Raw genomic sequence first — 17992 nt, 5'->3', positions numbered from 1 at the left:
ACCCCACCCTCCATGGCCGTCATCAAGTCTAGCACATACCTATGTTGCATAAGCATCACTCTCACAGCCCGCATCTCTTCCTTGACTGCATTGAATCCATCTTCAGTTGCATTGATTGTCTTCATCAGTTCCCATCGTGTTATCTGCAGCCAGCGGGCCGTGGCCTTTGTTTGAACAAAGGGAAAGATGCTCCCAAAGAATATTTGGGCATCATTAAACAACCTGTGCTCTTGTGGAATGTCTTCCCAGGTTGTAGTACCCATATACCCTGCATACCTCTTTTTCCGATGACGCAATAAATTTGTTGGACGGCTCATGGGGTGATCATATAACTTTGAGATGTCCACCCCTGGAATCACCAGGGAGGGGGTGTGCACAGTTACTAAGGAACAGAGACCTTTCCATCCGGAAGGAAGTCGCGAATGCAGCCATTCTCCGCATTGCCAATAATAGTCCATCAGACTGGAGGTGCCCCATTGCATATCAGCATTGTACTCTGTGGTGATGCAATTGATGCTCCTTCCCATGGGGACTGTTCCATTCCCTCTGAAACATAAAAAGAAAACAATTGGTGTTCTGCCTGCTTGGAGAGTTGTTGGTGTTTCCACCCAAGTTAATCTAGATATATTTTCATCCCATATAGCCTGACACTTCTTCTGGGTGCTATTATCAGTCTGATTTCCCTTCCAGAGAGAGAGAGCTCTACATCCAAATGTTGCACCGTGGTACCACTGACCATGAACATACACTGATCCATTTACTCGAAAATATGGTCTTTCCTGACAATCTTGGGACATGGGTGAAGCTGAATAATTCTTACAGAAAAGTGTAGATCTTGATATTCCCAGGAATCCCTGTTCTATTATTTTATTCTTCCAATTCCTACTTTTATATTTCATTATTCCCATCTCAGCCATCCTCCCTAATTTCACCACTAATTCCTTGCAATCTGTCAAGATATTTGTTATATTGGCTAATTCCTCCTCATATTGTGTGGTGTTTACTAGAAATGCTCCCTGTCTTATCTGCAAGGGCTGCATTTGTGCTCTCATCCTACAAAGGTACAAGTGCAATAAACATCGAGTAATATTTGGAAATACTTCTTTTGATGAATGTAGCCTATCTGTGTCACTAGCATGTGGAATCAAAGAACAAACGAAACATGATTCATTAGTAGTCTGCATGCCTATCTCTGTCATGTGCTGATACCATGCATTGTCTAATAAGCTATTATGAATATTGTGAGATATATTTTCATATTATATACTTCTCTCTGTAAGCGCTTAGTATACTGACACATTGCCATGTGTGGACTAAGATACCATTGAAAGGTAATTGCTAACATAACAAAGCATGAACAGAAAAACAAAATTGAAATACATAACTGTCCACTAGTAGTGTCGAGTAGAAGTTCTGCTGGCCTCTTTAGGAAGGACGCTGTCCTTCGTCTTTGTCTTTGTCTTGCTGTAAATGTTCCTGTGAAGATGGTGATGTATGACATGAAGCCGGGGACAATCGAACGTCTGATAGGTGTATCCATGGCTTCCTGCCCTCCACCTTCACCGCTGTGGGGGTGCTCTGGGTCACTAAGTAAGGGCCCTCGAACTTGCCGTCTTTCCATCGTCGCACAAAATTGCGGATGTACACTTGCTGGCCCACGGATATTGGACTGGTCTGCTGGGCTGCGTTGGTGCACTTCTCTTGTCGTGCCACCTGTTTAGAGAAGAACTTGACAGACTTCAATAACTGGGATAGATAGCTACTCATTTCCTGTCCTAGGACCTCAGCTGTCTTTTGAGCATCTGTTCGGTGTCGAGCTATTGTTAAGAGAGTTGGCATATGCTGTCCTATTCGTAATCATTTCAGATAACTGCGTAATGAACCAGTCTGTCTGTAATGTGGCAAGAAGGTATTCTTTGGCTGTGTGTGCAGGGAGGTGCAGTTGTTCAAGGGAAATATACAGCAGGGCCTGAGGCATCACTGGCTTGCCTGTACTTTCTTGCCTATAGATAAAATCTGTTGGTGACTGTATACACCCTTGCTGCTCCCACAGCTCCCTTTCATAAGGTAGTGCTTGTTCTTGCAATTCGCGTAAATGCAATCGTGACCCATAAAGGTTTTTTTTAATCAGGTGTGGCTAACACTGGAGCATTTGTAATTACTTCTTTTAGCTCCAGGAAGGCTGTTTCCCTGTCATCGGTCCAGTCTACTTTATTTGCGTTTGCGGGGGACTCTTTTAAGGCAGTGAGAAGTGGTGCAATTAGGGTGGCATAATCAAATATCCACTGTCTCACATAATTGCAGAGTCCTAAAAACTTATGCATCTGTTTAGTGGTTGTGGGCTTAGGCATATTCCTAATACTCTGTACTCTGTCTGGTGTCATCCTCCTCCCATTGTATTGTTAACACCTTGTGGCCCGCCTTGCGGCATTGGCCCCTGAGGTGCAATCCACTGAGCTTGGGGCCGTAGCGGGGGCCCCTGCATGCCTTGCTGTTGGGGTGCCCACTGTACTTGCTGAGGCCTCATCTGGCCCTGTGAGGTATTCCAACCTTGCGCTCTCCCATCACTTCTCCTGACTCTGCATTCCCGTGCAAAATGGTCCATCTTACCGCAATAATAGCATTGCTGTCCTACTCTATAGTTTCCCTGCCTTTTCCCTTGTGTTGTCCCTTGCTCTCTTGTAAAATTTCCCTGTCCTTTCTTCATGTCACTTACTGGTTGTCCCCCTGGTGACTGCACCTGTACTGGCATAGTGACGGACATCGGTGGTACAGTCACGAGTGCCCCTTCTGTACTTGGCTTCTTAAGTTTTTGTTGCACCAACTTCGCTGCAGCCCTTTCTGCTTGCTCTGTCCTCTCCTTATCTTTTTCTTGTTTTCGCTTAAAATAATGTATTATGTGGGCCTGTATTTCAGGCCACGGCTTAGCTTCTATTCCCACCACTCCATCTAAATTTGCTTGAATATCAGTGGGAAGGCCTCGCTTTAATACATTCTAAAACAAAATTGCATTTCCTCCCGTATTTTCACAGTTGCATCCTACTTCCTGAATCCATCGCTCTTTCATTCTGCTGATAAAATCTGCAATATCCTCAGTCGGTTTTATACTTTCTGCCATAAGGGCTCCAATGTCCGGCCTGTCTGGGTACGTCCGTCGGAATGCATCCCAAACATATTGGCGGACATTGTTAAAAGATGACCCATCAAACTGTGTATTTATCAATGTTAACTGAGGGAACCCTGCTCTTACAAATATGGTATTTACTTCATCTCCCACTAATGAGCTGAGCAGGCTTTTGACATCTCCTAAGGCAAGGTTGACCCCGGCAGTATGTTTTTCAAAACTTCCTATCCATTTTCCTGCACCTTCAGACAACGGAGGCAATGCTCTCTTTAAATTTTCTTTGTCCATTTGTGGCCATGGTACATATGTAGGCACTTGCCCTCCCTTAAAGATAAGGGGCAACTGAGTTATTGGTTGAGGGCTCCCTGATCTGCGGCTTAATCTTGGATCTGGTCTAGTACTACGTATCACTTGAGTGGGTTTGCCCTCTGCATACTTTTCCCAGACTGCAAGGCATTCTTGCATGTAAGGGTAATTCCAACTTGGGTCACCCTGTCCATGTCGTATGCAATCTTCTGCAGTTGCTAAATAAAAGGGTTGAAAAGACCCTTGTTGGGGCCACGGCTTCCTTCCTTCTCTTTTAGTCCACTTTGCCAAATCATTTGAGAAGGGGTAACAATAATGACTACCCTCCTCTTGCTCTATTATCTCTATAGGTGTCAGTTCTGCCCTCTTTTTGACTGTTGACGGTCTTGTGGTGACTGAGACACCTCTGGCTGTCATTACTAATTCTCGTTGAGGGCGCGGGCGAAAATTGTATAACCTTCTATTAACTCCTTGCTCATGTGCACCCCTATTAAATCCATTGTCCCATTCCTCATCCTCTTCTGCCCCCCCTATGCCTTGTGAGCCTTCTGGGGGCTCCTCATATGATGGCGTGTGTACACCTCCTCCCCGCTCCTCTTCTTCCTCCATCCAGTCCTCTGCTGCCTCTCTTAGTGTCTCTGCAGATGTGTCACCAAGCCTGAGAATAACATGCCCTGTAGTCCATTGTCCCCGAAGGGGTTGCTCTGCCTGTCTCAGTGTGTGTTGCAATTCACTTACTAGCCTGTCTCTCCCACTCAACTCTGGGTCAGCTCGAGGGGCTGAAGGGACAGGAGCAGGGGTTGCTTCAGTTCCTTGTGCCTCTAACCTCTCCTCCTTAGGGTCAACCCGGACGGGATCTTGATACCCTGCAGCTGGCAGGATAGGGTACAACCCATAAGGTGGGGGTTCCTGTAGCGAATTCCCTGGGGACTCTGTTTGAGTTTGTGCCCCTTCTTGTATGGGTGTCACTGCCTCTTCAGGTGTGGTAGACTTGTCTCTTTCTTTCTCATGACAGAATACTCGCCACAGTGATAGAATAGCTTCACTCTTCTGCCTTTTCTTTTTCTTGTATGTTGAACTAATGTAAGTCAATGTGTGTTCAACTATATTGTGGTCAAATGTCCCATCTTTTGGCCATGGTTGAGCGTGGCCCTCAGTGCCTTTATGCCACTGTTTGCAATATTTTTGTATTCTTCCCTTGTCTGAAGGGAAAGTTTTCATCAAATGGTCCAAAGGGGTATCCATGATCCCCATAGGACGAATGTTTTCCTATGCGTACCTCTAGCAGCGTAACTGATGCGCTCTTTTTTCCCTGTCTGTTATCTTGTGAGTATTTTAATTATGCCACTGTCACTAACTCACAACAGTATTGTATAGTCAGTCCTACTCAGTATTACCAGACTTCACATATATTGTTGTAAGACCGTATCTGTGGACATCAGCCATGCTTATCGCTAGTCTGTGTAACACTTCTTCTATGGTGATGTCTGGGGCAGGTGAATTTATGGGTGGTCTAAGTGGATTAGTAGCTGAAGCAATGCGTGTTATCACGTTGTCATGTATGTAGATGAGTATTTGTGGTGCTCGGGGGTGCGTTGGGCCATTCATTATTTAAAGTAGTGAAGGTACGAATATCTGTGAGGAATGCATCAAGAAGAGCCTCTAATACAAGGGGTGATTGAGTTATTATTTCAAACCTCGGGGTGTTACATGGGCATGGGGGTTGACCGTGAGCCCACTTAAATGCTAATTTTAGCTCAAGTGTATCTGTTTCTTGCCACAGAGAATTATTAGCCTCACCCATAGGGATTTATTATCAAGTTTTACTTGCTTTGGTGTTATTTATTCGGGCCACCTGCGTTTTTATTTTCACTAATTACTGCCCCTTCACAGAACTCTTTAAGGGTGCCTATTGGGATGTCAAAAATATGGCAGAGATCTCGCACCCTCTCCTCTTCACTTATATCTGACTGCGTGACAACTGGAGGGGACACCTGCCACTTCTCTATAACCTGTCCTTTATGATTGGAAAACACAGTATTATTTTTATCCTCTTTTTTACTCATTACTCATAAAACGCATTCACTAGTCCCTATTGCGCTTTGCAGGTCTGCAACCAGGGGTCTGACTGTACTCAGACTCTCACTAATATTTCAGCCCTGGTCGCTTCCCCTCAAAGACGCCTTCCAGAGGTTAGTAAATCTGGGAATCTGGTGAACCGGGCGTGTGACTCAATCAGAGCAAAATGTGCACACTTGTTACTCGGTCCACTTCACTATTTCCTACTCTAACCCCTCTGTTCTAACCGGAATATCTGTTAGGCATTCCCAAATGAATGTCTCTTCCAGGGGCTGTCCCCTAGGTAATGCACTACTTTCGTCCAGGGCTGCCCCCTGGGTAATACACTGTTGTCATCCAGGGGCTATCCCCCTAGGTAATACACTACTGTCTTCCAGGGGCTACCCCCTGGGTAATACTCTAAATGTCTTCCAGGGGCTACCCCCCTAGGTAATACTCTAATGTCTTCCAGGGGCTACCCCCCTGGGTAATACTCTAATAGTCTTCCAGGGGCTACCCCCCTGGTTAATACTCTAAAAGTCTTCCAGGAGCTACCCCCCTGGGTAATACTCTAAATACTCTAAAAGTCTTCCAGGGGCTACCCCCCTGGGTAATACTCTAAAAGTCTTCCAGGGGCTACCCCCCTGGGTAATACTCTAAAAGTCTTCCAGGGGCTACCCCCCTGGGTAATACTCTGAATACTCTAAAAGTCTTCCAGGGGCTACTCCCCTGGGTAATACTCTAAGTCTTCCAGGGGCTACCCCCCTGGGTAATACTCTAAAAGTCTTCCAGGGGCTACCCCCCTGGGTAATACTCTAAGTCTTCCAGGGGCTACCCCCCTGGGTAAATACTCTAAGTCTTCCAGGGGCTACTCCCCCTGGGTAATACTCTAAAAGTCTTCCAGGGGCTACTCCCCTGGGTAATACTCTAAAAGTCTTCCAGGGGCTACCCCCCTGGGTAATACTCTAAAAGTCTTCCAGGGGCTAACCCCTGGGTAATACTCTAAGTCTTCCAGGGGCTACCCCCCTGGGTAATACTCTAACCAGCTAGTCTTCTGGTCTGACCAGGGAATCACAGTGTAGTAATAACATACCATCAAAACATTGCTTTTACCCCCTAGCTAGTCTTCCGGTCTAACCGGGAAATCACAATTTATTTTTTAGCACACAGCATAATATTGCATTAAAACATTTAAGCCCCACATAAATCAAGCATGCATTTTGTCATATTATAGTTGCCAAAAAGAATCATGCAATTAAAAATAATAAGGTACAAGCCCGACCTCTCTTTACCCCTTTAGGACTGCAACATCTGGAATCCCGACTGCCTGGTTGAATAGGCAGGTGTAATCTCACCTGTTTATGTTGCGCGCAGTGTTCTATTCAAGCAGTACAGACAGATTTTCCTTCAGCTGCATCCGGAGAAGAGAAGGAGGGCTCCTGGCTCGGCTGCGCCAAATGTTGTTGGCAGGTCACGAATAAAGAAAGACAGGATTCAGTTTGGCAAGTAATATGAGCATTTATGAATAATGGCCGGGAGGACAGCACAGCTCGAAGTCTGAAACTGCCCTCAAAATCATCAACTCAAGCAGCCCTTTTTATATACTTTTGCTACCTTGAATGCATCTTATCACTTGTCATGCATTTTGATTTAAGCGCTCACGTGGTACATTGTGTCATTCCTTTCGTCAGCATAAAGCCGCATTTCTCATGAGAAAGTGTCTAATTACACATTTGCAGAAAAGCGAAGGTTACATATCTATCACGTGCACATTTAGTGAAAAACAGCAATACCTTTTATCTCACGTTCTAAGGCTGTCTGTAGCTCCACCTTTCCTAACTCCAGGCTTGGAGCCCTCCCCGACTGTCTGACCTCCCTCACACAGCTGCTGACCTTCTAGCATCAAAGCTTTTACATTCCTGTCCAGAAACTCCCTTTCCTCATTAACGTGGATTTGAAATGCGTGCCTTTCCTGTAACTATATTATTGCAAGCTTCTAGGCCTTTCTACGTGTAGCTGCTTTGTGGATAACTATGCCTTTGTCTCTCTTCTCTGTCTCCTGCACTGGCCTTTTACTTGGATGCCATGAGCACTCGGGGCCTGTATTCCTCTCTGAGCATATACAGTATGATTCTGCACGTTTTCCTCCCAACTCTTGCTTTAACAAAAATGGGCCCTTTCTTTCTATATTTTCAATAACAGTAATCAGCCACAGGTCTGGGGGCCAGTATGGTGACCAGTGGAACTAGGATCACTCCCTGCTCCTAAACAGGTGGTCAAAGACCTGGGATTTTGGTTAGATAGCAAACTTGCGACAGATCACCAGATCAATAAAGTGACTGCAAGTTGTTTTGGTCGCCTTAAATGTCTGAGAAAGATTCTTTGGCTCCTTCCATCTTGGCTCAAAGAAAGGTAATTTAAGCTCTTATTTTTTTTTGCATCTTGATAATGGTAATGTGCTGTACCTGGCACACCTCCTAGGAACCCCAAAGTTTTTGCTGAAGAGACAAAACACTGTTCAGTATGTAGCTGACTGACTACTTTCTCTTGTTCCTCAGAATGCTTCAATTTCCACCTGTTTGTGGAATCTACACTAGCTTACCATTTAGAAGTCTGTTAAGTTTAAAGAGCTGTGTTTATGTATAAAGCCATTACCACACTGGTCCCAAATATCTTAACAGTCTAGTGTCTCTGCATGTTTCTAAGTGCCTCTTAATCTCTGATAATCTTTGAGCATTGTTGCATTCCCCTGTGCTAAATTGCTTAGACAAATCAGTTCCTTTATATACTTAGGGTCCAAATCGTGCAGCACATTCCCTTGGGCCAAGACTGCTGTTTTCTGCACTCTTCTGGAGAGGTTTCAGAAGATGTAAAGTGCAGTGTCTAGCAGTACTGTGTATGCTAACGCCGAAGAGCCCTATTTGGCCAGCCATTCACTCCATAAATCCAAATAATATAAAGATTAACATTAATGTTAATTTTGATGTTAGAATTAATAACAATACTTTTGATATAATTGAATGTACCTAAATTAATTAAAAAGGTACTTCAACATTTGGTATCAGTGCTGTAACATGTTTTATTGTGTTCTACATTTAAAATAAATGTATACAATTCATTTACAATAATATTTAACATAAAATAGGTTTACTTTTTTCATGTTTAAAAAATGTATTACCTTTTCCTTTATCACAGGGAGATCTCTGGTGTTGTTGTTTTCAACTCATACACGCTTAAAAGCCACAAATGTAGTGCTCAACCTTTCAACAGATAGAATACTATGGCTCGAGGACAGAACACTTTAGATCGAGGCACAGATCCACACAGATAGGTCCGTCGTCTTTCTAATAACCTTCTCACTTCGTTCCTGCAAAAAGTACACATTCATCTACAGCGCATTATGATAAATCACCTTTGTTTCACTGGTGCAAAATGGTTATTATGCAGTCAGTACATGAACGAACACGGTTATTATGCAGTTACATCTGCTGACTATATCTTCTGTGTTTAGTATACAATGAAACTGACGCAGTTCTTAATGCAGCATTTTTTCTCTTTTTTAGCCACATCATAAATGAATTGATAGAAACAGAACGTGTCTATGTGGAGGAGCTTCAGACTATCATAGAAGTAAGAATGCGTTGATTATTTCAAATCACACATTGTAGTGGACTGTTAAATGTTATAATTTGTTTGCTCTGAGAAGTTATTCAAAGCGCACCATTTATCAACTGATGAGCACTTAAAAATGAATTTATTCCTACTCATGCAGGATATATGAGTTAAGGCAGTGGTTCCCAATCTGTGGGCCGGGGGCCCCTGGGGGTCCGCGACAGTTTAGAAATTAAATAGTATTAACAGATTAGATACCCAGTTTCCAGTAATGACTCAGTGCGAGGGTCCTCGGATTCCAATTAAGATTCAGTGTGTGTCCCCAGGCTACAGTCATGATAAAGTGGGGGGTCTGCAGAAATCAAAAGGTTGGAAACCACTGAATTAGGAGACATATTTTATTTATTGCCGTCAAAATATATAATCAGAAGCCTGACATCCAGCTTCCACTTCCGAACGCTAAAGCACATTATTTTAAGATAAACTGATACCTCGATGATTGTAATATGTTTTTTGTGTAGAACACAAATCCGTATGTTTAAATCATCAAATCAACATGAGGAGACAAAGTAACACGCCATACCAAATTATCTCTGATTATACCTTGCCAGAAGGTACAGAAAACGTAGGAGTGAAATTCATTGCTGGAAAATGTTTACTGTTAAATGCAGATAGGGCCGTTTAATTTGCCATAAATGTGTGTACTTAAAGAAAGTGGGTGATATAAGATTGAGTTCAAAGCCAAGGTCAAGTCAAGCCAAATTGTGTGCTTTTATTTAGTTTTCTCGATCTCTGAGCCTTTTCAGTTTTTGCTGCATGCGATCATTTTGCAGAAGTCACAATATATCTTGGACTGTTGCCCATTTCCAGCTTCTTAATCATGTCTGGGCTGTGATCATGGCCAGGAATTTGGATAAGAGGATGTCATTTGTTGAAGGGATTGAAGCCATTTGCGCCACCACTGCATACATTTTTTTTTTTGACGCAACAGTGGCGCTAGCAGTGCACTACACTGCTCCATATTTACAAACTGACAGATTGGGACTAATTTGTCAGTTTGTAATGCCCTGTGTCACATTATACCTGTGCCAGGCATTATGTATGCAAGGTAGACGTTCCCACGGGAAAAGCCATGCAGAACTGACACAGTGAAATTTACATTTCATTGTGTCATTCTGCAACTTCCACATTTTACCCCCTGCTCAGAGCAGGCGTAAAATTGACGCAGGTCTTTTTCCTAAGGGAGACTCCTCACACTGCTGGAGTTGCATCAGTTTAACTACACTACTTCAGCAATGCGTGAGTTTAGCACCAACAGATGCGTCAGAATTTGTAGCGCATCTGTGAAGATGTGCACCACTGAGCTCGGTATTGTAAATACAGTGCTTCCATGACGTTGTTGGGGGATGTGCAGGAAGTGCAAGAAACCTGACACAAATGGTGATACGTCAGTTTCTTGTAAATGAGGCTCGGAGTTTCTCTGCTCCATCAATAAAGGAATAGGAGAACAACTATTAAAGGGTATGTTTGAGTCTGTGTCCTGGGCTAGTATCATTTAAAGAAATGATTGTCAGGATTTAAGGGTTTACAGAAGCTTTCTAAAGAGTATTTGTATCACCTGCCCCCTTGCACTTTGAAGGATCAATCTCTGCACTTTTGTCGCTTAAACTTTGCCTTGGTACATCATGTTTGATTTTACTGCTTCGAAAGACATGTATGGAAGTAGTGCAAGGCTATTTTCTGCAGTTACATGGAGCCTTCACTCCATGATGTAGAATGCTCTGAATTTGATTCTGTAACCTAAAGGGAGCAAGAGAGTTCTCTCTCAGGGGATCTCCGTTTATAATCGTTAGCACTGAATTGTTCCACCCACGAGTGGGGATCCTGGAGCACTTTTTCATAATATGTCTTCTTCAGTGTAGATGTTCGCCTTTCTTCAGTAAGGCCTGTTGAAACACTTAAGACAAGAATATTGTGCAGCCTTTAAAGTAGGATATAATTGGCAATTTCTTCAGATAGTATTTAAAAAAGGGTAATAAATACCAATGTAATATATACATTTAAGGCGAACATACTTTAGTATCATACTTTAATCTCTTTCACAAAGTCCTTTTTTAAAAGAAGAAAGATGAAGGGAAAGACGACTGTGTAGCTCCATAGGCCACCATTATGTAAATGCAAAAACAACATCTGTGCTTTTAAGGGCCCAGAGACCAGCAGTATCCCATCATGCCCAACAGGTGGCAGTTGCTTCAGTTCTTTTTTCCGGCTCCTGGTGACAGGATCTTGGAGCACTGAGCTTGGGCTTTTGGGCTTTTTTTCATCAAAAATCTCACTAGTAAATATTTGAAAACCGATTCACTCAAAGGATTTTATCTGTCCCTGTGTTTTTCTGGTAATTGTTTTTCTCATTAGTCAAATAAAATGCTATCTTTATTTGACAAGTGTCCTGCCTGTGTAAGGAAGAAGGTCAAGTCAGGCCCTCATGATGTCTGCATAATCTGCCTTCCTGAAAGTCATGTTCCTGACAGACGTCCACACTGTAGGAAGTGTTCCAGATATACTCTGAGGGAAAGGTTGAAGATTCACCTCCATGGTATAGAGGAGTGAAGCAGGCGGCAGGCATAGTCTGGATGTGGGAGATCCAGAGAGCGAGAAGAGGGTCAGTCCTCTACCAGGGCACTTCTAAATTCCTCTGATGAATCCAGGCGCGGGAGATTGGAAAGAGAACCACAGCCCTAAAACGGCTTTGTTTCAGGTCGACGTCGGGAGCATCAGCAACAAGACAAGGTAACTTACCTACATGTTAACCTTTGAGGGCTGGGTCAATGTCAAAGAGGAGGCGAGGGCTGACGTCAAGACATAGAAGGTCAACATCTAAGGAGACTATGACAACGAGGTACAGAAGAATTTCGACATCGAGGAATGTGTCGACATCAAGACACAGAAGAAGGTCGACGTCAAGGAGTGTGTCGACTTTGAGACACAGGAGAAAGTCGAAGCCGAGCAGTCTGTTGACGTCAAGACCATCCAGACCAGTGGAAAAGGCCAAAAAAGAAAAGGCACAGAATCTGCCATCAGTTCGGATTCTGAGTACTCCAGGGTATATTCTCAGTTGCCGACTATAGTGCTGCCAGATTCTCCTCCTCCTTCGTCTGTGTCTCCTCCACTGCCTCCATTTCCAGCTCTTCCTCCACCTCCAGCCCCTCTTCCACCAGCGACAGTACCTCGTCTGCAACCGCATCCTGGAATGCTCCTCCTCTGAGGCCTTAGCTGGTCTGAGACAATCGCGTTTCAGATCACATCATCGTCCACGCCTTTCAAGCCATTGCCACACAACCCAACATTCCTTATCTCGCCGATTCTCCAGAAGCTTATATGGCCATCATTCATCAAGGCCCAGGTCATGAACAAGGTCAAGACATCGTTCTACCCATTATTATTCCACTTCTTTGTGCAGGCAGATACTCACCAATGCTGTCTGATTAATCTCAGCCAAGGGTCTCTCTAGTGAATGATATCAACACCTACCCAGGAGGTCCTGGTGAGAGACGCTTCAAAATTAAACATCCCGATGCAGGCTTCGGCATCATCCATATCAGTCATTTTCGAGACGTTTCATCATAGATCACTGTCTAGGCCTCTCCTACCACTTTTTAAAGGTTTAAATGAGTCTCAATCCTTAAGATTCAGTAGTTATATCCTTGTAAAACACAGTACCTGAGATGCATCAAAAATATCTGCAGAGGAGGAGATGCATTGAAAAAGAATGCGCAGCTTTAGATTTTCCGGCGTGGCACAGACAATGCATTGTTTCTTTCCATGCTGCAAGTTGATGTGTCGATTTCCAGGAACGCAGCCTTGGTTCCTCACTGTGATGGGGGGGATATTTTGATGACTTAGAACAATGCATTGAAAATCCTTGACACACTGGTAGAACGAGCAGGCGCTGCGTTGACCAGGTAGGCGATGTGGTGAAATTTCAGCCACGTGGCAAGCGCTGCATCGATTTCTACAGGCGTTGTGTTGATTTTCCAACGCACAGGGATTTTCTTCTTTTTGGTGAAGTCTTTGTTGCCCTGAGACTTCAGAACATGAGGCAAGCTCAATCCAAGACTTTGGAGAGCACATGTGGGGAAGGCAGAACCCTTCCACCAGAGTCAGAGGCCAGCAGGCAGCAGGGCAACAAGCAGGGCAGTAGTCCTTCTCAGCAAAGCAGTCCAGATAAACCCTTTGAGCAGCCAAGCAGTCCCTCTGACAGGACCCAGGTGTAGATCCAAAAGTGTCTGATTTGGCCGAGTCAGAAAATATATACCCAAAAGTGCCTTTGAAGTGGGGGAAACTTCAAAGAGTGGTTTTGAGGTGCACAAGATCCCCTTTCAGCCTACTCCTGTGTGCCAGGATCCCTGTGGGGGTTATCAGTACTTTGTGTGAAGGCAGGCCACCGGCCTTTGAAGTGTAAGAGAGAGCCCCACCACCCTTCCTGCCCTGCAGATGTGCCTGAGTGTCCTGTGTTTATGGCTGTCTGGATGGAATGCACAAGGGGAGCTGTCAACCAGCACAGACCAGACGTGGCGATAAGACGCAGATGGAAGAAAGTGCAGAGAAATTCCCACTTTCTAAAAGTGGTATTTCTAAAATAGTAATATGAAGTCCAACTACACCAGTTAGCAGGATTTCCTATTACCATCCTGGCCATACTAAACTTGACAGGGCTACTCCTTCCAGGTCAGAATCTACCACTTAAAAGCATATCAGGGCAGTTCTAATGCTAGTCTACGAGATGAGCAGGCCTCACAGCAGTGAAAAATGAATTTGTGAGTTTTCCACTACCAGGACACACGAGTACATGCCGTTCCCTTTACTTACATCGCACCCTGCCCTACATGTTACCTAGGGCCTACCTTAGGGGTGACATATGTAGAAAACAGGGGGTTTAAGGCTTGACAAGTAGTTTTAAATGCCAAGTCAAAGTGGCAGTGAAACTGCACACACAGGCCTTGTTATGGCAGGCCAGAGACATGGTTAAGGGGCTACTTATGTGTGTGGCACAATCAATGCTGCAGGCCCACTAGTAGCATTCAATTTACAGGCCCTGGGCACATGTAGTGCACTTTACTAGGGACTTACAGGTTAATGAATATGCCAGTTGGGTAGGAAGAAAATTAGTTACTTACCTGTAACTGCAGTTCTCCAGTATTGGTAGCTTTCATAGATTTACATGCTTGAATCATCCCCGTCGTCGAGGTGGGAGCCTCACGGTAAGTTTAAATACATAAAGCAGTATGTCAGTAAGTTTAAAACCAGTAGGCCTCAGTAGGCCTTATAGGCTATTTTACAGTCTATCCACTTTGTTTTGTGAAAAGACCAAAACTTCAGTGTCAACCAATCAGGATTCAGCCCCTCCCAAACACTCCCAACAGAGGCTGAATTCCCTCAGATTTTCTAGTAGAAGTGTGAAGTTTAATATCTGTATAATAGGGGAGCCTCTGAGGGGAGGAGGGTGGGTCGCATGTGAATCTATGAAAGATACCAATACTGGATAACTGTAGTTACAGGTAAGTAACTTGTTTCCTTATCCAGTATTGGATTTTTCATAAATTCACATGCTTGAATCTGAATAGTCAGCAGTACTGTTGATAAACATTATAGCCGCCGTGGATGGGGGTGAGAGCATGAAAATCCTTTATTCCCAATATAAAATAGTTAACTCATAAATTTTGCATTATGGGCTTCAGAGGAATATAGATAATTTTAAGTACATGTACACATATACTGAACATTTGTGTTATAAATGCAGATATATATATACATATAAAGATATATATACATACATACTGTATACTTATATAGAAGCATATTAAAATATATATAATGGAAATCACGGTTATTTGCATATCAAACCATTTCTATATAACTAAAGAAAAGTCTCACCTTAATGAAAGAGATGGCGTAGAACAGCTTGTCCTACTAGATAGTCGTTTCTCTGTGATGACTCCAAACAATAGTGCTGCATAAAGGAGTGCGTAGTTTTCCATGTCGCAGCTTGACATATCTTATCAAGGGCAATACCCTGAAACAAAGCAGCCGATGTGGAGTGGGCTCTCGTGGAGTGGGCTCTCGGGCGCCTAGTCAGCGGTCTACCTGCCTTGGTGTGACAGAATTGGATTGTTAAGGAAATCCACCGGGCTATAGTGGCCTTGGTGACTCCTGCTCCCTGTCGTCCAAGATAATAAGATACCAGGAGTTGATCTGATTTTCTGATTTGTTTGGTACTTTGAAGATAAAATTTGAGGCATCGTTTGATGTTCAAAGAGTGTAGAGTTTTCTCTGCGATTGTAGTGGGGTTCGGAAAAAAGGTTCGTAATATCACGGGCTCACTGAGATGGAATGAAGATGGCACCTTGGGAATGTATTTGGGGTTGGTTCTGAGTATAACGAAGTCCTCAGAAAAACTAAAAAGGCTTCTTTAGTAGTGAACGCTTGTATATCACTGACTCTCCTGGTAGAAGTGAGAGCGAGCAGGGTTGCCACTTTCCATGTGATGTACTTGAGTTCCGCCCTGTGAATGGGCTCGAAAGGAGCTTTCATGAGCTGAGACAGGACTATATTAAGGTGCCACTCTGGCGGAGGTAACCGCACCGGGGGGAAAGTGCGGAAAAGCCCTTTCATAAACTGCTTAATGATTCTGGATGAGCTGATAGAGGGCATCTCAGCCGATCGCCTATATGAGGCTATAGCTGCTAGGTGAATCTTGACTGATGCATGGCAAAGACCAGCCTTGGAGAGTGAGAGCAGGTAAGAAAGAATTTGCTCAGGGTTAATTTGAAACGGGTGAAAGTTGTTCTGAGAGCACCAAACACAAAATCTCTTCCACTTGAGTTTGTACGTCTTATTTGTGCTCTGCTCGTGCCCTAGATAATATTAGTCTACATTCCTGATCGATGTTCATATCGTGAAACTCTCTGTACTCAGGAGCCAAGCATGCAATTGTAGTGAAGCTGGGTCGGGATGAAGGATGAGACCCTGATTCTTCATTAGAAGATTGTGGTTGCAAGGAAGGCAGACTATATTGGCCACGGACTGGAGTAGGAGCTCCGTGTACCAGTACTGGCTGGGCCATCTGGGGGCTGTAAGAATGATCCTGCAGCATTCGGACTTCATTTTCCTGAGGAGCCTGGGAATCAGAGGGATGGGGGGAAAAGCGTAGGCAAAGATCCCGGACCATCTCATCAAAAGAGCATTTCCCCACGACCCCGGGAGTGGGTATCGACTGGCGTAGAACTGGCATTTGGCGTTCAGGTTGGTGGCAAACAAGTCTAGGATCAGCCGACCCCATCATTGGAAGATGCCGTCGAGGATGTTCTGGTTGAGTTCCCACTCGTGGCAGTTGTCGTCCGTCCTGCTGAGAGAGTCCGCTAGGGCGTTGTTGACCCCAGGCAGGTGCTCCACCCTGAGGCGGACGTTGTTCAGTGTGAGCCAGTCCCAAAGAGACTGAGCTTCCCTTGAGAGGGAGAGGGATCTTGTTCCTCCCTGCTTGTTGATGTAAAACATACTTGTGTTGTCCGTTCTGACTAACACTGAGGACCCTGCGATGCGTGGAAGAAAAGCTTTGAGCGTGAGATGGAACGCCTTCAGTTCTAGCAGGTTTATGTGCATTCCTTTCTGGAGATCAGACCATCTGCCCTGAATGCGCATGTATTGCAAATGGCCTCCCCAGCCTTCCAAGGAGGCGTCTGTGGTGATGACAAAGTCTGTTATTGGTGCTAGAAAAGTAAGACCTTGGGAGAGGTGGTTGGTGTGAGACCACCACTTCAACGCCTGCCGAATTTTTGGTGTGATAGTTATTAAGTCATCGAAGGACCCTTGCGACTGGGTCCATTGGAGTTGCAGTTCTTCTTGCAGCGGTCTCATTCTGAGTCTTGCTAGTCGAACTAGGACGATGGCCGAGGAAATCATGCCCAGAAGCGACTTGAACAGTCGTACTGAAACAAACTCTTTTGTGGAGATTCTGACAGCCAAGTGGGTTAGCTTCTGCTGCCTTGCTGGAGTGAGATATGCCTTGTTCTGGATAGTCTCTAATTCTGCTTCCAGGAAAACTCTTCTGCATGAGGGAAGTATGACTGACTTCTGTAGATTCACTGTTAGACCCAAACTGTGGAATAATTTTAAGCAAGCGTTTGTCGCTTTGGAGGCTAGTAGCGTTGACAGAGCTTTTATGAGCCGGTCGTCCAGGTATGGAAACACCTGGAAACCCTTGCTTCGGAGGAAACCTGCGACTGGGGCAAGGCATTTCGTGAAGATTCTTGGAGCTGATCTCAGCCCGAATGGTAGGACTTTGAACTGATAATGGGCACTGGCTACCGTAAAGCGGAGATATTTGCGTTGTTTCTGGTGTATTGGTATGTGGAAATAGGCGTCCTGGAGATCCAGAGTTGTCATAAAATCTCCAGGATTGAGGAGGTGCAGGATATCTGACAGTGTGATCATCCGGAAAGATTGCTTCCGAAGGAACTTGTTGAGTTTCCTGAGATCTAGTATAGGACGCCATTCCCCTGACTTCTTCCTTATTGGGAAGAAACGGGAGTAGAATCCGAGACCTCGTTGTTGAACTGGAACTGCCTCTATAGCTCCCTTGGCAAGCATAATGAATACCTCCCGTTGAAGCAGACGAAGATGGAGAGGTCTGCCTGATCTTGGTGGATGATGCAGTGGTTTTTGTATGAATTCCAGGGTATGACCTCTTGTCACTATATCCAGCACCCATGTGTCTGATGTTATTTTCTTCCACTCCTGGATGTAGTTGGAAATATTTGCTCCTATTTGCTGATGGAGTGACCATTGGGGAAGCATAGCCGGTGCCTGGAGAAGATCATTGCTTTCTGGGTTGAT

General features: G+C 44.4%; 1 protein-coding gene across 3 annotated transcripts in view; it reads left to right on the top strand.

The window, feature by feature from the left end:
* Positions 1-17992, top strand: part of MCF2L2 (MCF.2 cell line derived transforming sequence-like 2) — a 1607631-nt gene that overhangs the window by 782799 nt on the left and 806840 nt on the right. For all 3 annotated transcript variants that reach the window (XM_069213109.1, XM_069213110.1, XM_069213111.1), the window contains exon 16: positions 9052-9118. In XM_069213109.1, the coding sequence (XP_069069210.1) occupies positions 9052-9118 (67 nt within the window). The remainder of the gene's footprint in view (positions 1-9051; positions 9119-17992) is intronic.

This window comes from Pleurodeles waltl, chromosome 11, assembly GCF_031143425.1.
Source record: "Pleurodeles waltl isolate 20211129_DDA chromosome 11, aPleWal1.hap1.20221129, whole genome shotgun sequence".
NCBI lineage: Eukaryota > Metazoa > Chordata > Amphibia > Caudata > Salamandridae > Pleurodeles > Pleurodeles waltl.
This window is presented reverse-complemented; position numbering and strand designations above follow the sequence as displayed.